Source organism: Patella vulgata, chromosome 2, assembly GCF_932274485.2.
Source record: "Patella vulgata chromosome 2, xgPatVulg1.2, whole genome shotgun sequence".
Classification (NCBI taxonomy): domain Eukaryota; kingdom Metazoa; phylum Mollusca; class Gastropoda; family Patellidae; genus Patella; species Patella vulgata.
The window spans coordinates 51,604,727-51,624,100 of record NC_065880.2 but is presented as its reverse complement, the minus strand read 5'-3'; the positions used below and the strand labels follow the sequence as shown (position 1 = coordinate 51,624,100).

The window sequence follows — 19,374 nt, the reverse complement described above, 5'->3', positions numbered from 1 at the left end:
ATTAAATCGTCAGCCCCTAAAACCTGCCCTCTTGCCCCCCTCCCTACATCTTTACTAAAAGAAAACCTTAATTTATTCTTACCTGTGATTACTGATATCATAAATTCTTGTATTCAAGAAAGAAAGGTACCCGATTGTTTCAAAGTTGCTAATGTCGTCCCAGTTATTAAAAAAATCAAATTTAGATAGAAATGTGCTAAAAAATTACCGTCCTGTATCAAACTTGAGTTTTATCTCCAAAATTTTTGAAAAATGTATAGCCAGACAACTGATTGAACATATTGACACACACAACCTTCACGATAGTCTACAAAATGCATATCGTAAGTTTCACAGTGTTGAGACGGCTCTTATCAAAGTGCAAGATGATATATTAAGGTCAATAGACAATAGAAACTGCGTTCTTTTGGTACTTTTAGATTTGTCTGCAGCCTTTGACACCATAGATTCTACTGTCCTGTTACAAAGACTTCAGACAGACTTTGGTGTCAAAGGCTCTGCACTCCAGCTACTTGCGAGCTATCTTACTGATAGAAAACAGAGGGTTGTTATCGACAATGTGACGTCAGACTACCATAATAATTTATATGGGGTACCACAAGGGTCGGTCCTTGGGCCCATTTTATTTACTCTTTACACTGCTCCAGTTGGTAAAATTGTTAAAAGACATGGTCTTGACTATCATATTTATGCTGATGATACCCAGCTGTATTTAAGTTTTAATCCTTTAAATGCGAATGAGCATGCTTTGAGCAAATCTAATATTGAGCAGTGTATCAATGAAATTAAACTATGGATGTCTGTAAATTTTCTATGCTTAAATGGTGATAAAACTGAATTTATTTTGCTTGGATCTAATCATAACCTCAATACTATAACTGAATCCACTTCGATTAATATTGATGGAAATGAAATTACTCCTATTAACTCTGTTCGCAATATTGGTGCTTATTTTGATAGTAAAATGACCATGTCTAAACACGTGAACAATATTTCTAAATCCTGCTACTTTCATATCCGTAATATTGGCAAAATTCACAAATTCCTTTCCTCTGATTCAACTAAAACTCTTGTTCATGCTTTTATTACTTTGAGACTTGATACTTTTAACTCACTTTTATCCGGCTTACTTAATAAATTAATATACAAATTACAAAAAGTTCAAAACACCGCTGCGCGACTTATTACCCTCACAAAAAGGCATGATCATATTACTCCCATACTTAAACAACTTCACTGGCTACCCATTCCATATCGTATTCAATTTAAGATTCTTTTAACTGTTTATAAATGTTTTTATGGCTTAGCCCCATCTTATTTATGCCATTTAATTGAAAAACAAACAAATGCTCGTAGTCTCCGTAGTTCAAATGACATTTATCGTCTCAAGCCAAGATCTGCTAGAATGGTTACATATGGTGAAAGATCCTTTTCATTTTTAGCCCCAAATCTGTGGAATGATTTAAAACCATCTGGTTCTGATACTGATATTCGTTCCTGCCCTTTGGTACAATCTTTTAAATGTGCTCTTAAAACTTACTTATTCAAAAAAGCTTTTACTTAGATATATATTATTTTATTATATTGCATCTTTTTGTAGTCTTTTAGTTGTTTTTATTTTTTTGTTTTGTTTTTTGTTTTGTTTTACTGGTATATGGTTGTACTCATTGTTTTGTAAAGCGCTTCTGAACACCGTTGGTGAAACTAGCGCTATATAAATGTTTAATAATAATAATAATAAATAATAATAAATTTAACAGAAATCGGACAATCGCTTTTGTCATTAGAGTGTTCACAGGGTTAAAAAAAAGTGAAACAAGGGCCATAACTCTAGAAATTATTTACGGAAATTGTTGAAGTTCTTCGTTTTACTAATTTAAATAATGCATGTAAATTTGATACAGATCGATTGATAACTTTAGTCAGCAGAGCATTCATAAGGTTCTACAATGTGAAACAAGGACCATAACTCTAGAAGTAATTAACATAAATTCTGGAAATTAAATATATAAATTTCAAAACGAACAGATAATCAATGTAACCTGTAGTGTGTTCACAAGAAATTGTGGCAACGGACGGAGCCGATGGCAATATACAACCAAATTTCCATGTGGGCATATAAAAATGAATTGTTGAATATTGGTTCTACAGTTGAATTTTCACTTTACAAGATGTTACTTTTAGTTCTTGTAAATTGAGTACAGGTCAGAGTTTTCAGAAAAAGAATAATTCCTGGAATTAATCAGAAGGAATCCTAGCAGAATTAAAAGTTGTGAATTTGTGTTGTACTCCAGGAGCGAATTTAAACAAATATTTATATATATATAGATGATAGAGAATTATGAAGAATTTTAGTAAAAGCAGGGGCAATTTTCAAAATTCTCCTAAACAACATTTTGTTTGATTTATGCATATAAATGTAATGGGAATTATGGGAATTTAGAATTATTTAAAAGAAGGGGTCAGAAATCCTGCTTAGAAGCTGGGAGGTAGTATGGAAATTCTCCATCATTTTTAATTGGATGCCTAGTTACTGATCCATTTGTTATAATTCAGGTTGTGACACCCAGTGGATCAAGAATGGATATCCGACTACCAAGTGTATCAAACACGATTAAATCTCGGCATGACATTCGTAAAGCTGTAGTGGGTATTCCTAGTGAAAGTAATATGAATGAACTAATGAGTAAAGTGAATTCGATTGATATTGACACTGATAGTGATGGTATGTACCTTTAACTTATAAAGTTATTGTTGGGCAGAATGTAATTTTCATATTCAATACAGTAATTCTTGCATGCTATCTGATGTTTTCATAGTTTTCTAATGATATTGTTAAATAGAACTGGCAGACCATACAGCAAGCTCAATCATGGCAACTAATGAATCACCTTAAAACTATTAGACACTGATGTCAGTGTGTTATCTTTCCTTATATAATACATGTACTTGGATCTGCTCATTCAATTATCAGAAGAATTTCACCATATCCTATTCAAAATAAACCTTTTTGTCCCCTCACCTTTCGAAGTAAACAGGGGACTATTAAAATGGGTTCATTTGTCTGTCCATTTGTCTGTCTGTCACACTTTTTGGGACACAATAACTTTCCTTCTAATTGAGCTAGAATGTTCAAACTTGGTGTAGGTGTTTATTATGTGAATGCCTTCATGGAGTTTGAAGATGAGCATTTTCTGCTTAGGGTAAGCAGAGATATTCAATTTGATTGATTGATGCTTTAGGACACGATAACTTTAATTTCCATTATGTGAGAGTGATGAAATTTTGTTTATAGTTTCATTACATCAATACCTTATCTAAGTCCGATTATGAGCATCTTTAATTCTGCTCAGGGTAAGCAGAGCGATAAACAATTTGATTCGCCGAGACTTAAGAACACAATTACCCTCCTTTGAATTGAGGTAGAATGTTCAAACTTAGTGTAGATGTTGATTAGGTCAATGCCTTGATGGAGTTCGATGATGAGCATTTTCGGCTTAGGATAAGCAGAGATAAGCAATTTGATTGGTTGATGCTTTGGAACATGATAACTTTGGTTCTAATTAAGAGAGAGTGATGAAACTTGGTGTATAGTTTCATCACATCAAAACCTTGACTAAGTTTGATTATGAGAGCATTTTTGGTTCAAGGTAAGCAAAGTGAACATTTTATGCTTAGGCTTACAGTTTGATTACTCGATACTTTTGAAAAAGATAAATGTGCAATTAATTAATTAATATTTGTCATCTGTTTATTTTGGGAATTCGGCGGAGGACATTAGCCTAACTGTAACAGTAATGCAGAACAGCAATTATTCAAGACCAATTTAGCAACTAGGAATATTATCATCTTATCATCTGGAATTGAGTTCAATGATCACTTTATAGTTCCTTATCCACGTTATATGAACATGTTTATAACCATAAATGAAGATAGGACATTAACTATGGATAATTGAACTACACATGAACATTATTATTTGTTCTGTATGGGTTAGCTGTCATATCTTCAAATTCTCATGCATGATGTTTATAATTTGTATTTTTAAATCTATGTAATTATTGTTGTAATTGATAGTTTTTCTTTCTTTCCTTTTTGAAATCTATTTCTGTCAACATAAATGAAACAAACATCTTTTGTTTTGCATGACATTCTGGTTTTGGCATTAAGAGAATTACAAATTACAATATAACTGTATACCCTTTATGGGCCCACTGTAAATGTGAGTGTATATTATGATAAACCAAGTCTCAGAATGTTTTTGTTATAAATAATATTTTATTCAGGAATGTGTTCCCATGACATTTGTTGTCTAGACATTCGACAACCAAAAAAGGGATATAAACAAGTGACAAACACCCGACACTCATTTTGTGGACACTACTCTGTTGTTTTCTTGATATATCTCTAAGTTGTTGTTTGACATCCGATGTCTGATCTGGCAGAGGCCAGAGGGCATGGCGCACATATTCTGAGCACTACAACATCCCAGCTGGAAATCTGTCTTCTCAAGCTTAACCGAAACTGACGAACTGATGGCAAAGTATCATTATATAATAAGATTTTTATTTATTACTGTCAGGCATACCTGGAAATAACTGGTTGGACACGGACAAAGTCTGATAAAATTCCGTAACTTGTCAGGTGAAACTTCCTGATTGTCATTTTGTCCGAGGAAAATACAGTGGTACAGTAGGCTGCTACCTTTTGTGAATTTCTAACTTTACTTGCTATCGTAGCTCTATATTCTCTAACCTGTATGTCACAAGCCACAATCGGAAAATGCATATAAAGGCTTTTAATCCATGGTATTACTTTCTTATCTGAAAAATGCCACAGTCTAGCCAATCAACCATGCGGGCTTGCGTCTATGGCCATAATCTCGGAATTCCATTACCAGTCATAAAGATAATGTTGGCGAGTGAGTGCAGCTCTATAATTTGAAATCTAACTATTTTAACACCCAATGGATACCAGGTCGTAACCGGAAAAAAACTATGGGAAACCAGATAATGACAGGGCCATGCTAATTGTGCAGTCAAAATTTTTTAATATTGTGGTTCAACACCTTGACTGAAGGTTCAACAATGTCTCGAAAACTGGCGTAGTAAATTTATCATAGGTGCCAAATACTAAAATTAACCAATTTTTGTCACGTGTTACAAGATAAAACATACATTGTTGCGATGTCACGCTTCAGAGATTTGATATTTTCTCAATAAATCCAATGCCGATACGCATTGCGCAGTCAATCAGCTGTTCACGGGGGAATGTTTTAATTTGGTTATATGTAATTCAGCATAGAATCTTTTATTACAAATTTGGATGAAACTTATTCCTGCATATTTACAAAGTAGGTTTTGTTATAAATCTGAAAAGCTGATTTTACTCACTACTTTATATACAAGTTGTATAATATATTCATCAGAACATTTATTGATCAGAATCTGGTAATTCAATTTATGTTAGCCATTCTGGTTATATTGAATATTCAGAAACCTTTTATATTGGGCTTAAAGATACTTTCCTGCATACAAATTGTGTGATTTGATGATAGATTTGGACTTAAAACATATTCAAACCAATCAATCTATCAAAAATTTGCTTCAATTCCCTCTCAAAACTTTACATTCGCTGGGGGATACCTATAGCTATAAATAAACTGTTGTTGGACGCCATGTCTGCCACCTTAGCTTCATTGTGGGAGGGTCCATTTCTCAGAATGTATTTATCATTACTTACTGTACATTTACCATACATATTGAGACCAAAGTAAATTCTTAATTATTTTCTGTCAACTTCTTTTCCGCCGTTTAATTGCAGACTCTTTCCCAAAACCATCTAACCATTTGATCAAGAAATAACAACCGCTCCCTCTGTCAAGCTAGCACACAATAAGCTGGCAGACAACAGTCGGGTTGCCAGTTAGTGATGCTGTCACATTTTTCCCCAGTTCTTGCCCCATGGGTGTTTTTAGGGTAATCCAGTATTTTTTTAGGGGGATCACGTGGGTAAGACGCTGGCTCGCTAGCCTGGAGGTCGGGTGTTCGATCCATGCATTGGCCGAGAAAGGTCATCCAGATTTTCCGGCGTGGTTTTCCCCTTGTCAGTGATGTAGGACGAAGGGCCTGACAAGAACAGCTGTCTAGTCGTTCGGATGGGACGAAAAACCGAGGTCCTGTGTACATATTGGCATGCACGTAAAAGATCCCTTGGCAGTTGGAGTTTGATATAAGAGTAGGCCGTAGCGCCGCTGCCCGGGCAAAATTTCCCTCATAGCACACTCTATGGCGTATGCCCTATCTTCATTAGCCCAGTTTAGGAGCAGAACAGTAGGACGTTAAACCCCATTTCATTTCAGTATTTTTGTAGTAAGATTGGGTGTCTATTCCTTTGATATAGACCAAATTTGCCATACTTTTATTGGAAATAACCACCCGATAAATACTTTCCTGACAATGTATCTTTAATTATATATCCCAACAAAAAGTTAATAATGCCAAGCTTTAGTTTTACTATCTAACAATACATAAAAGACACCGATGCATGTATACAAATCCAATGAAATGTATGGTGTTGCTGGTCACTCACTAATTGCTATTGATAAATCCTTTCGTGGTTAATAGATCACATGAGCGGGGTAATGAAGTCATCTGTCATCTGTCAGCATAAATTAATTGACAGATTATCAGCTAGTTAATATTATTGATGTTTGATACCAGTACTATATCAGTAATATCCTGATAATTGTACACAAACATTATTGGTTTGGATCGATATTCTAACCTCCAATACAAAGAACAGATTTTAAATCAACATAAAATGAATACCATCTGCCAATCATAACTGTAAGATTTGAAATTTTGTTTCACTTTTTGACGCCATAATGGCAAGGCTACCAAAGAAGGCAACAGAAGCAGAATAGATCTGCAATCTGCGCTTAAAGAACCATGTACACAAGTGAATCATAAAAATAAGATATAGTGTCAATTCCAAATTAATCGTTTTATTAGTTATCTTCCGTTTGGAAAGACAGGCTCTAAACACAGAAACAGGGACAAGGAACCTCACCTTCATCTGTTTGTCTCAAGATTTCAGGTCACAATTTCTGTTCTAATATCCTTTATAACTATTAATTATATATATTTTAAATGTTGAGTGATATAACAGTTTTAGGTAGACTACAAAGTAAAAACACAAGTACAGCTATTTCTGATGAGTCTGCATGCAAACCTAGTAGACCAATGAAAATTGCCCATAATTGCTATCTAATGAGATGACAATGTTTGTTACTCATATTGATTTGAAGATGATTGTGACACTGTCCACAATTTGTTTCGGGACAGTCTACAGATCACAATTTTTATCCGATTTTGACAAAATACGAAATATAGGTTTATCTCCCAAAGATATTGGTTCCTTTCGATATTGGCATGTATTGGACAGAAACTTTATGGATTATGGCCCCTGATTGTACGAAAAATCACGTTTTAGCTTGTAGACACTCCAGAGGTCACCGTGTGTATCTGATTTTGATGAAACTTGAAATGTGTGTTTATTACCTAAAGATCCCAGTTCCTTTTGAGATTCGCACATTTCAGACTGAATTATGGCCTGTGATTGGATGAAAATTCACGTTTTTGGGGGTTTTTTTTAGCTTGTTCTTTATCCATGTTTTGCAAAATGTGGGCGGATCTTGTATGGCAACCGCTTGTAAATACTATCAGTCAAAATCACAATGGGTAATCATAATGTGCTAAACTGGCGGAAACTAACAAAAAACCAACTTCATTCCTCCTACGGCTGTTAGTTCAAATATAAGGGGGGGTGGCCGAATGGTTAGCATGTGCATGCTTTATCATAAGGCCTGTCATTGAGTCAACTTGCGTGGTTTCGAATCCCCGGTTATATGTGACAAGGAGTAGGATCACCTGTCCAACCACGTGGGTTTTCTCCGGGTCCTCCGGTTTCCTCCCACTGCTAAAGACCCCTACGCGCAAGCAAATTATTGAAATAAAATTGAACCATGTGTTAGTCCCTAAATGACCTAGTTTGTGTTGAGTGGATGTTAAACCCCATTTCTCTCTCTCTCTCCCCTAATATAATGGAGTTGCAGCAGACATTCCAACCTTGTGGGTTTTCTCCGGGTCCTCCGGTTTCCTCCCACTGCTAAAGACCCCTACGCGCAAGCAAATTATTGAAATAAAATTAAACCATATGTTAGTCCCGAAATGACCTAGTTTGTGTCGAGTGGACGGTAAACCCCATTTCTCTCTCTCTGCAGCAGACATAACTCTTTATACTTTGGTATTAACTTATTGATGCGGCTCATTAAATCCATAGCTGTGGCAGATCCAACACATTTAAGTTGTTACTCTATACTGTTTGACTTTGAATACATAACTTCTCTAATATTTGAAATCAACCCCAAAAATTAGGCCCTGCCCATTACCTCCATACATTTTTAATCACGACCATGTGAAATTTATTTGTAGAATGAGCGATATGGGTACTCAGTTTAATCTAATTTACGCAAGTATTTACGCACACTTGGAAATGTGGTTCTATATTGTTGTTGCCATTATCCTTTCGTCCGTCATCTACAATTTCTTTTTAACACTCCACAACCACAGACTACATCAATTAATCAGCACTTTTTAAAATTTATTCATGTTGTTTACATTAGTGAGATGAAGAGGACTTTTGAATTGAAACGATTTCTGATAATAACTTCCAGAGTTATGGCCCTTATTCATTTTTATAAGCCCACATGGAAATGTGGTCGTATATTGCCGGTCCGTCCATCCATCGTCCACAATTTCTTGTGAACACTCTACAGACTACATTTATCAACCGATTGTTTTGAAATTGATATATGTTGTTTGCATTAGTGAGATGAAGAATCCTATTTAATTTCAATAACTTCTGTTAATTTCTTCTGGAGTTATGGCCCTTGTTTAACTTTGTTGCACCTTGTGAACGCTCTAACGACAGAAGTTATCAACCGATCTGTATGAAATTTATATGCATCATTTAAATTAGTAAAACAAAGAAGCCTATTGAATTTCAGCAATTTCCGTTAATTACATCTAGAGTTATGGCCCTTGTTTCACTTCGTTGAATGTTGTGAACGCTCTAATGACAAAAGTTATCAACCGATCTGTATGAAAATGATATGCATCATTTAAATTAGTGAAATGAAGAAGCCTATTGAATTTCAGCAATTGCCATTAATTTCTTCTGGAGTTATGGCCCTTGTTTCACGTTGTTGCACCTTGTGAACGCTTTAACGACAAAAGTTATCAACCGACCTGTATGAAATTTATATGCATCATTTAAATTAGTAAAACAAAGAAGCCTATTGAATTTCAGCAATTTCCGTTAATTACATCTAGAGTTATGGCCCTTGTTTCACTTTGTTGAATCTTGTGAATGCTCTAATGACAAAAGTTATTATCCGATCTGTATGAAATTTATATGTATCATTTAAATTAGTAAAACGAACAAGCCTATTGAGTTTCAGTTATCACCTAAATTAGTGAAATGAAGACAAACAAGCCTATTGAATGTCAGCAATTTCCATCAATTACGTCTAGAGTTATGGCCCTTGATTTACTTTGTTGAACTTTGTGAACTTTCGAACAACAAAAGTTATCATCCGATCTGTATGAAATTCATATGCATTATTTGAATTATTAAAACGAAAAAAGCCTGTCAAATTTGAACTTACGGCCCTTGTTTTAGATTTTAGAACCTTGTGAACCTTCAAACAACGGAAATTATAATGTCATCTGTATGAAATTGTCAATTAAATTCCCCTAATTACCTACAAAAGAATAAATATGTGACAACCCTTGTCGACTGCTCGGACGATTTAGCTGCTGTGGGCGTATGCTTTGTTGCCTGGCAACCTATCTTGTAAATTCTTGTGAATGCTCTTGCAACAAAGGTTATCATCTGACTTTGCTTTGCTAAATTTAGTGAAACAGAGAAGTCAACAATTTATATAAATTACTTCTCAAGTTCTGGCCCTTGTTCATATTGGTAAAATCTTGTGAAAGCTCTAGCTACTTGATTATGTGACAGAATCTTGCAATTGTGAACACTCCATTGATATTATAGTGATTCATATAGTATGGCATAAAGTTTTTGCTTCAAAGATTCATAGTGCTACCAAAATTATTGACTGCGCTCAGATGATGTAGCTGCTGTGAGCATATTTTTCATTGCCTGATAAATTTTCTTCTTATATGGGGTTATCTTTTTGATATAATTGTTTACATAGTAGGTGTTTGTCTACTGGGTGGAAAATTGCAGAAACCACTTGTATGGTGTTGTTTCTTTCTTCTTTTGATATGGTGCATGTAGTATGTTCTTGTATTTCTTTTGATGGCTTGATGCTTTCTGTGTTAAAGATATGTTCTCTTAAAGTTAATTAGTTCATTTAGTGCAATCTGAAAATGTATTTTAAATAAAAGTATATGATATTTCTTATGACCTAGAAAATTAAAATTATAGGCTGAATGTCTTTAATAAACTCTGAATAAATAAAATTAAAATAGAAATTATTAAATGTCAACCACAAGTTTGATAGACAACAGTCAGGGTCGGATTAGGTGCTCGCAAATAATTTTAAAAAAACAGATTGTACCATAGATAAATGTCATATTATGCTACAGTAGAGTTTAACAAGAGGTGCATAGAATATTAGCAACTACAATAAGTCAATTAGTGGGCGTGTGTTGGAATACGCCCCCTATTCATGGTTGACTCAAGGGCCCCAGTGATATTTTCAACCAGGGCTTTATAAAAGCTTAATCCAACCCTTACAACAGTTCATATCAGTACATGTCATGGCAGTATTTTTGTCCCCCGCCTATTAAAATGGGTTCGTCTGTCTTTTCGTTCGTTTGTCCGTCACACTTTTTGGGACACAATAACTCCCCTTCTAATTGAGCTAGAATGTTCAAACTTGGTGTAAGTGTTTATTAGGTCCCATTGATGGAGTTCGAAGATGAGCATTTTCTGCTTAGGGTAAGCAGAGATAAGCAATTTGATTGGTTGATGCTTTGGGACATGATAACTTTAGTTCTAATTAAGTGAGAGTGTATAGTTTCATTATATCAGTACCTTGACCAATTTCGATAATGAGCATTTTCTGCTCCGGGTAAGCAGAGCGATAAGCAATTTGATTGGTCAAGACATTGGAACATAATAACTCTATCTAGTTGAACCACTATGTTCACACTTGGTGTAGGTGTTTATTAGGTGAGTGCCTTGATGGAGTTCAAAGATGAGAATCTTCTGCTATGGGTAAGCAGAGAGAAGCAATTTGATTGGTTGAAGCTTTGGGACACGATAACTTCAGTTATACTTAAATGAGAGTGGTGAAACTTGGTGTATAGTTTCATCACATCAGTGCCTTAACTAAGTTCGACAATGAACATTTTCTGCTGAGGGTAAGCCGAGTGATAAGCAATTTGATTGGTAGAGACTTTGGAACACAGTAACTCTCCTTCCAATTGAGGTAGAATGTTCAAACTCGTGTGTGGGCGTTCATTAGGTGAATACATTGATGGAGTTTGATAATGAACATTGTCTGCTAACGGTAAGCAGAGATAAGCAATTTGATTGGTTGAAGCTTTTGGGCATGATAACTTTGGTTATATTTAAGTGATTACCATGACTAAGTTCGATGATGAGAATTTTCTGCTTAGGCTAAGGAGCGATAAGCAATTTTTTGGTCATGCATGACTTTGGAACTGACAACTCTGCTTTTAACTAAGATAGAATGTTTAAACTAGATTTAGATGATCATTAGGTGAATGTCTTGACTGAGTTCATTGATTAACATTTCCCACTTAAAGCTAAGCAGAGCTTAGCAATTTCTTTGACGTTGATTCTATCTAATAGAGAGTAGTGAAACTTTAGTGTATAGTTGATAATGAGTTTGATTGCACGATACTTTTGAAAAAGTTCAATGTGCAATTAATTAATATGTGTCATTTATTTATTTCGGGATCTCGGCAGGGGACATTAGCCTCACTGTTGGCTTGTCAGACTTAAAATTGAATAGGATTTACATTCATAGCAGGCAAGATATGTTTTAGCAACAAATATATTTTCAAAGTGGTTTCCAATCAATGTTGATGTTTTAAGACTCTTGACTGTCGCAGAAATACATCTTTAAGGGATCCTGATTTGGTATATTTTTGGAATAAATGTGATTAAAGTTAATCTATTATGACAATACACTTTCAGATAGTTGTAATGGAAAGAATGTAAAGGCCGGGTTATTAAATGGTCATGTCACCCATAGTCATCGGCAACAAAGTTTGTCAACATGCGGGGAGTCTCCAAAATCACAAAATTCAATCAATTCCGGTGTCCATTTTGAAATGTAATAAATTTCATTCATTACGTTTATGGAATTATTTTGTTTTGACAAAAATTATTATGAAAACCAAAGAATATAAATTGAATTGTGGTATGTAATGTGTATATGAAATAAATAAAAGGATATCGATATGCTATGAAGGTTTGTTACATATTTCTTATTACTATGAACAAATGCAGATGTAAATTCTTATAACAAACAAGAAACGTAAATATATAAAGGATTGTGTTGGAATTACATTGAATTGTGTCCCCTGTATATAATTGTCACCTGACTTTCGAAGTGGGTTCGTGTGTCTGTCTGTCCAACACTTTTTTTGGTAACACAATAACTTCTAATTGAGGTAGAATGTTGAAACATACAGTGGTTGATTTTAATATAATTTGTTTTTTTGTCATTTTCACCCAAGTCAATTTTAATTTTCACCCATTTTATTTTTGGGGTGTTGGATGGCCGAATTGTTAGCATGTGCGCGTTGTATCATAAGGTCTATCATTTAGTCATCTGGTGTGGTTTCGTTCCCCAGGTGTACGTGACAAGGAATAGGGTCACCTGTCCAACCTTGTGGGTTTTCTCCTGGTCCTCCGGTTTCCTCCCATTACTAAAGACCCCTACACACAAATGAATTATTGAAATAAAATTGAATCGTATGTTAGTCTCGAAATGACCTAGTTTTTGTCAAGTAGACATTATCCCATTTCTCTCTCTCTCTCAATTGATTTTTAATATAATTTGTTTTCGATAATTTTCACCCCAGTCAATTTTAATATAATTTTCACCCAAATAAATTTTAATTTTCACCTGAGTAATTTTCAATATACCGGTAATTTATTTTTTCGAATTTTCACCCAATTATTTTTAATTTAATTTATTTTCATGAATTTTCACCCGAGATATAAGGACCTCACATATATTGACGTGTGAGCCCTTCATAGTATTCGGCGAGACAGTGGACCCCAAGGCATACGATTGGGCCCAATTACATTGAAGTGGGACCCCTCTGACTTTGATTAAGGGCTCCTACGAGTGAGGGCCCTCTGGCATTAAGGACCTATCATATACTGATTTGGCCCCATTTGGACCCTACTCCACCTAAGTTTCGGTGCCTATGGTTCAGTACAGTATTTTCTATTTGGCTAGACTGTTGAAGTCAGGATAAAGCAAAACCGCTCTTTTTATATCTATTAGCTTGTGTCACGACAGGACGTTAAATTTACAAACAATTCTTTCCATCACAGAAGACGCTTCTTGGATACCAGGCCTGAAGAATGAAATGAAATCGGGTTTAACGTCCTACTGTTCTGCTCTGACTGGGCTAATGAAGACGGGCATACACCATACAGTGTGCTGTGAGGGAAATGTTTGCCCGGGACCTCGGTCTTTCGTTCCATCCGAACAAATATAGGTTGTCAGTTCTGGAAAATCCAGATGAACTTTCTCGGCCAATGCATGGATTGAACACTGGACCCCCAGGTTAGTGAGCAAAGATCTTATTATCTACCGAATAATACACATATCTTTCGTCAAGTTTCAATCATTTTGGAAGCGAGGCTAGATAAGATGATGTCGCACGCTGGGTGGAAATTCAACAGAATAGAAATCATATCAAAATTTACTTGGGTGATAATTATAAATCACTCGGGTGAATATTATAAAATATAAAATAAATAAAATATGGTTTGGGTGGAAATTAAAATGTTCTCAGGTGAAAATTCAAGAAAATAAATTAAATTAAAAATTACTTGGGTGAAAATTCGAAAAAAAAAATTACCGATATATTGAAAATTACTCAGGTGAAAATTAAAATTGACTGGCGTGAAAACTATTGAAAACAAATTATATTAAAATTGACTGGGGTGAAAATAAAGAAAGATAAATTATATTAAAAATCACTTGAGTGAAAATTAAAATTGACTTGGGTGAAAATGACAAAAAAAGAAATTATATTAAAATTATTTTCCTTGTCCCTTATCAGCCACCTTAGAAACATGGTGTAGATGTTCATTTGTTAAAAGTCTTGACTGACTTCAATGATTAGCTTTTTCAACTGAGGCTAAGCAGAGATAAACAACTGGATTAAGAAGTTGTAACTTGATAACTTTGATTTCAACTGGGTGATGATAATTGGAGAAAAATTTCACAACACCAAAACCTTGACAAAGTTCGATCATGGTCATTTTCTGCTTAGGCTAAGTCGAGATAAGCCATTGATTGCTCAATGCTTTACAAAAAGATAAAAGATAAGTGTCATCTATTGATTTTGAGATTGAGGCTGAGGATATCAGCATCACTGGTGGCTTGTTCAGTTGTTGGAAACCATGGACACAGCACATGAAGGAAGCAGTGTGATGATACAAAGACCCTAACCATAATTGATTAACATCTATTTATTCCCTGTAACCCTAAGCTCTGTTGCCATAATGTCGATCTACCATGCCTATTTAGGCCATTGACATTCATCCACAGAGGTTTTTCACAGTTACCCAATCCAAATAGCTCCTGTTAGTAGCACTTATCTAAACCCTGTAAACTTAATGCTTAATGGTTCCATAAACATTAAACCACAGCATGTTTTAAAGGGCGCATAAGACGGGCGAGAAAACTTTTTGGTACGCATAGCCAATGGTTACTATATCCACTTTACGGCAAGTTCACACCAATCTGATTAAAATTAATTCAGCTATCTTCACTCAAAGTCGCAAAAAGAGACCTCCCGTAAAAAAATCTTTGCCAATTATCAAAAACACCCTTAATCCCCTCAGATGCCAGTGATGTCACAGTGCCCGAATGCATATTCATAATATTTGTTCCTTAATTACCTATATACAGATGGCGTGTGTATTCATTCCCCTAATAAGATAAAACAATTGACTACGGAATAATTTGTTTTGTAATTTATTTTAATTGTCCCCCACCTTTCGAAGAAAGCAGGGAACTATTAAAGTCTGTCTGTCTGTCCGTCAGTCTGTCACACTTTTTGGGACACAAAAACTTGGTGTAGGTGTTTATTAGGTCAATACCTTGATGGAGTTCGAAGATGAGCATTTTCTGCATAGAGTAAGCAGAGATAAGCAATTTGATCAATGCCTTGATGGAGCTCAAAGATGGGCATTTTCTGCTTAGGGTAAGCAGAGATAAGCAATTTGATTGGTTGATGCTTTGGAACGCAATGACTTTAGTTCAAATTAAGTGAGATTGAGGAAACTTGGTGTATAGTTTTATCACATCAATACCTTGACTAAGTTCGATAATGGGCATTTTCTGCTCAGGGTAAGCAGAGCATTAAGAAATTTGATTGGTCTAGAATTGGAACACAATAACTCTCCTTCTAATGTTAAAACTGGGTGTAGGCGTTTGTTAGGTGAATGTGATAAACATTGTCTGCTTAGGGTAAGCAGAGATAAGCAATCTGATTGGTTGATGCTGGGGAACGATAACTTTGGTTATAATTAAGTGAGAGTGATGAAACTCTGAATATAGATTCGTCAAGTTCGATGATGAAATTTTCTGCTTAGGCTAAGGAGCGATAAGCAATTTGATTGGTCAAGACTTTGGAACATAACAACCCTGCTTTTAATTAAGGTAGCATGGTTAAACTTGATGTAGATGTTCAATAGGTGAATGTCTTGACCGAGTTCAATGATTAACATTTCAAGGTAAAGCTAAGCAGAGCCAAGCAATTTCATTGGTCGATGCTTTGGGACAAGATAACTTTGATTCTATCTGATAGAGAGTGATGAAACATAGTGTATAGTTGATAATCAGTTTGATTGCTTGATACTTTTGAAAAAAAGTGATTAATGTGTGATTAATTAATATGTGTCATCTATTTATTTTGGGATTTGGGCGGGGGACATCAGCCTCACCGTTGGGTTGTTCAATTTAAGATCCAATTTAGAATTTGTTTTATAATGTCATAACAGACGATGTAGCCATATCCCTGTGTCATTTTAATGAGAGTAAGCCGACAGTAAACCAACTATAATTAGCTTCTGATTAAAACAGCAAGATTGGTGTGAAATTGTTGTCGACGGCACTACAAAAATCTATGAATCCAATAGAAATGATAAAATTTGGGCTATTACGAGGTGAAATGGTTCAAGTAATAATGATATAAATTTAGAGCATCGATAATTTTGACAAAGTGAGAAGATGACCTGCCGTCTCTTCTCACAACAGCAATTTTAAAAATTTTAAAGTAACTTTTTGAGTCCCTCTACCATCGTGTGCAGTCCAAATGATTTGAGATACATTTCCATCAGAAGAGTATTGTATACAGGAGTAAAAAGATGTGGTTATGCAAAATGTATCATAAAAGTCAAACATGACTGAAACGCGATTTGTAAATGACGATCCGTTATCAGAGTAGCCAACTGTATCTTGTTTTCCTGTAGCCATCGTACGGCACCTTACTTTCTCTGCGTGGATTTGACTTCATTACTCTCAATTAGTCAATAAAAATGAAATACGAAAATATATCTCAATATATGTTGGAATTAATAGTACAAATAAATTTTACTTTATTAATTTTGTTGGTAACCATCTAAATCAAATAACAGATTGAGGAGGGGCATCTAACTATCTTTGTGTATTAATAATAATATGGCAAGTGTAGTGTCATTAATATCTATCATTAATCAATCCGACTAAAGTTGCACAGACATGGGGTCATAAATTAATTTACACCTTGAGTTTTTGTGGGATTAAGAACGCTGATTAGGTAATTATCTTTTTTTACGACGGCCAGATCAAAGACATCACTCTAGGTGAAAGCGGATGTAATACCCCACGAACGAACGAACAAACAAAGTTACATGGACACTTTTCTACAAACATTTCTCCACACCACAACTAATCGTTGAATCGTACACATGTTAGTTGTTGTTTATAATTATTATTTACCCAATAATCAACAGCTTTGTTTACCAATGTTTTTGTAATAAAGTAGCCTTGCATTATTTGTTGATTTGTGTTTAGACAACATTTAATTGACTTGATATGAAATCTGAATATAAATTATGCAATTTTCGCACCAAAAAATAACTTTAGCTTCTACACCCATAGTATGCACAGAACCGTACATGGTAATAAGATTCCTAGCGTTGATTGGTTGAGAACTGAGGGCGATCTATTGTTATGCATAGTCATCGGAAAATTCCATATTCACTGTGAATTTCAAATGGAGTTACAATAAAAGTTGTTCTTTGTGTATGGCACCATATGTATTTCTGTACTTATAGAGAATAGTTTGGGATATTAAGTGTTACAGGGTTATCCAAATTAACTGTAAATGTGCTAATTGCTTGGATCGTCCTCAATTGCTACGTGGCAGCTTATTGGATCTACGGCATGATATGGCATTTTAAATTCACTCTAAAATATTCCGATCACAAATCTCTAATCGATAAGTTGGAAATTATGATTAGGTCAGTCATATGTTAATTGGACCGTCAGTAAACACTTGTCAACTGGTGTTGTGTATAGACAGTGATATATTATACAGACAGTGATATATTGTAGAGATAATGTATATACTATGTGTAGTCCCTGTGACATCACCAGCCAATCAACTGGGTTAAGGTCCTAATTGAAAAATTAAAAACGTTAATAGCTGAATTAATTTTAATCAGATTGGTGTGAACTTACCTTAAAGTGGATACAGTAACCATTGGCTATACGTACCGAAAAGTTTACTTGCATAACCCCTGTGAACTTAAGCTTTGTGGCAATAACATGGGTGACCAAAAATTCTACCTACCATGTTTATTTAGTCCATTGAAATTCATCCACAGTTCATCCACAGAGGTTTTTATCACTAACACCAACCCTTCCCATCCAGTTAGCCCCATTTAACAGCTATATAACCCATATCAACTTAAGCTCTGTTTGTTGCTGAGAAGTCAATCTACCATGCTTATTTAGGCCTCAACATTCAGCCACAGAGCTTTTAAAAGTTATCTTCTGTTAACACCTATTGACCCCTGTGAACTTAATTTCTAGGACTAAATCGTTGGTGACTGTAAAGTCAATCTACCATGCTTATTTAGGCCATCGACATTCAGCCACGGAAGTTTTTAAGACTAACACTACCTCTTCCCAACCAGTTACCGCCTGTTTACACATATATAACACCTGTCAACTTAAGCTCTGAGGCCATAATGTTGGTGGCCAAAAATTCTATCTACCATGCTTATTTAGGTCATTGACATTTATCCACAGAGGTTATCCACTAACACTTAATGCTTCCCAACCAGTTAGCCCTTGTTAACACCTATACCCCTATCAGCTTAAGCTCTGTTGGTGGCATGGAAATCAATCTACCATACTTATTTAGGTCATCTGCAATCGGGCACAAAACTTAGCATTAGCACTAACCATTACCCAAATCAGTTAGCTCCTGTTATCACCTATTAACCGCTATCAATCTAAGCTCTGTGGCCGAAATCTTGGTGCCGGAAAAGTCATCTACCATGCTTATTTAGTTCATCGATATTCAGCCACAGAGGTTTTTATACGACCACATTTTCATTGCCCCTGTCCGTCCATCCGTTTTTATATGCCCACATTTTCATGTGGACGTATATTGTCGTTGCCTCTGTCCTTCCGTCCGTCCGTTTTTATGTGGACGTATATTGTTGTCGCCCCTGTCTGTCTGTCCATTCTACAGGCTACAATTCTTATCCGATTTTGACGAAACTTGAAATATAGGGTTATCACCAAAAGATCTTGATTCCTGTATTGGATCAAAACATCATGGATTATGGCCCCTGATTGCACGAAAAATCATGTTTTTAGCTTGTTTTAGCTTTTTATCCGATTTAGATGAAATGTATGTTTATAACTCAAAGACCTCAGTTCCTTTCGATATTCGTGCAATGTGGGCGTATCGTGCGTGGCAACCGCTTGTTAACACTAACCCTAACCCTTCCCATACTTAATTAGGCCATCAACATTTTAACACTAACCCTTACCCCAAC

General features: G+C 35.2%; 1 protein-coding gene across 3 annotated transcripts in view; it reads left to right on the top strand.

Moving 5' to 3' along the window:
• The window catches only part of LOC126810955 (popeye domain-containing protein 3), an 85,739-nt gene that overhangs the window by 11,777 nt on the left and 54,588 nt on the right, over nt 1-19,374 (top strand). The window contains exons 7-8 of one of the 3 annotated variants that reach the window (XM_050536386.1): nt 2,557-2,725; nt 12,262-12,512. In XM_050536386.1, coding sequence (XP_050392343.1) covers nt 2,557-2,725; nt 12,262-12,404 — 312 coding nt within the window. In that variant the 3' untranslated portion in view covers nt 12,405-12,512. Of the gene's footprint in view, nt 1-2,556; nt 2,726-4,582; nt 4,663-12,261; nt 12,513-19,374 lie in introns of those variants that run through there. The other 2 variants (XM_050536392.1, XM_050536391.2) reach the window with 2 other exon arrangements.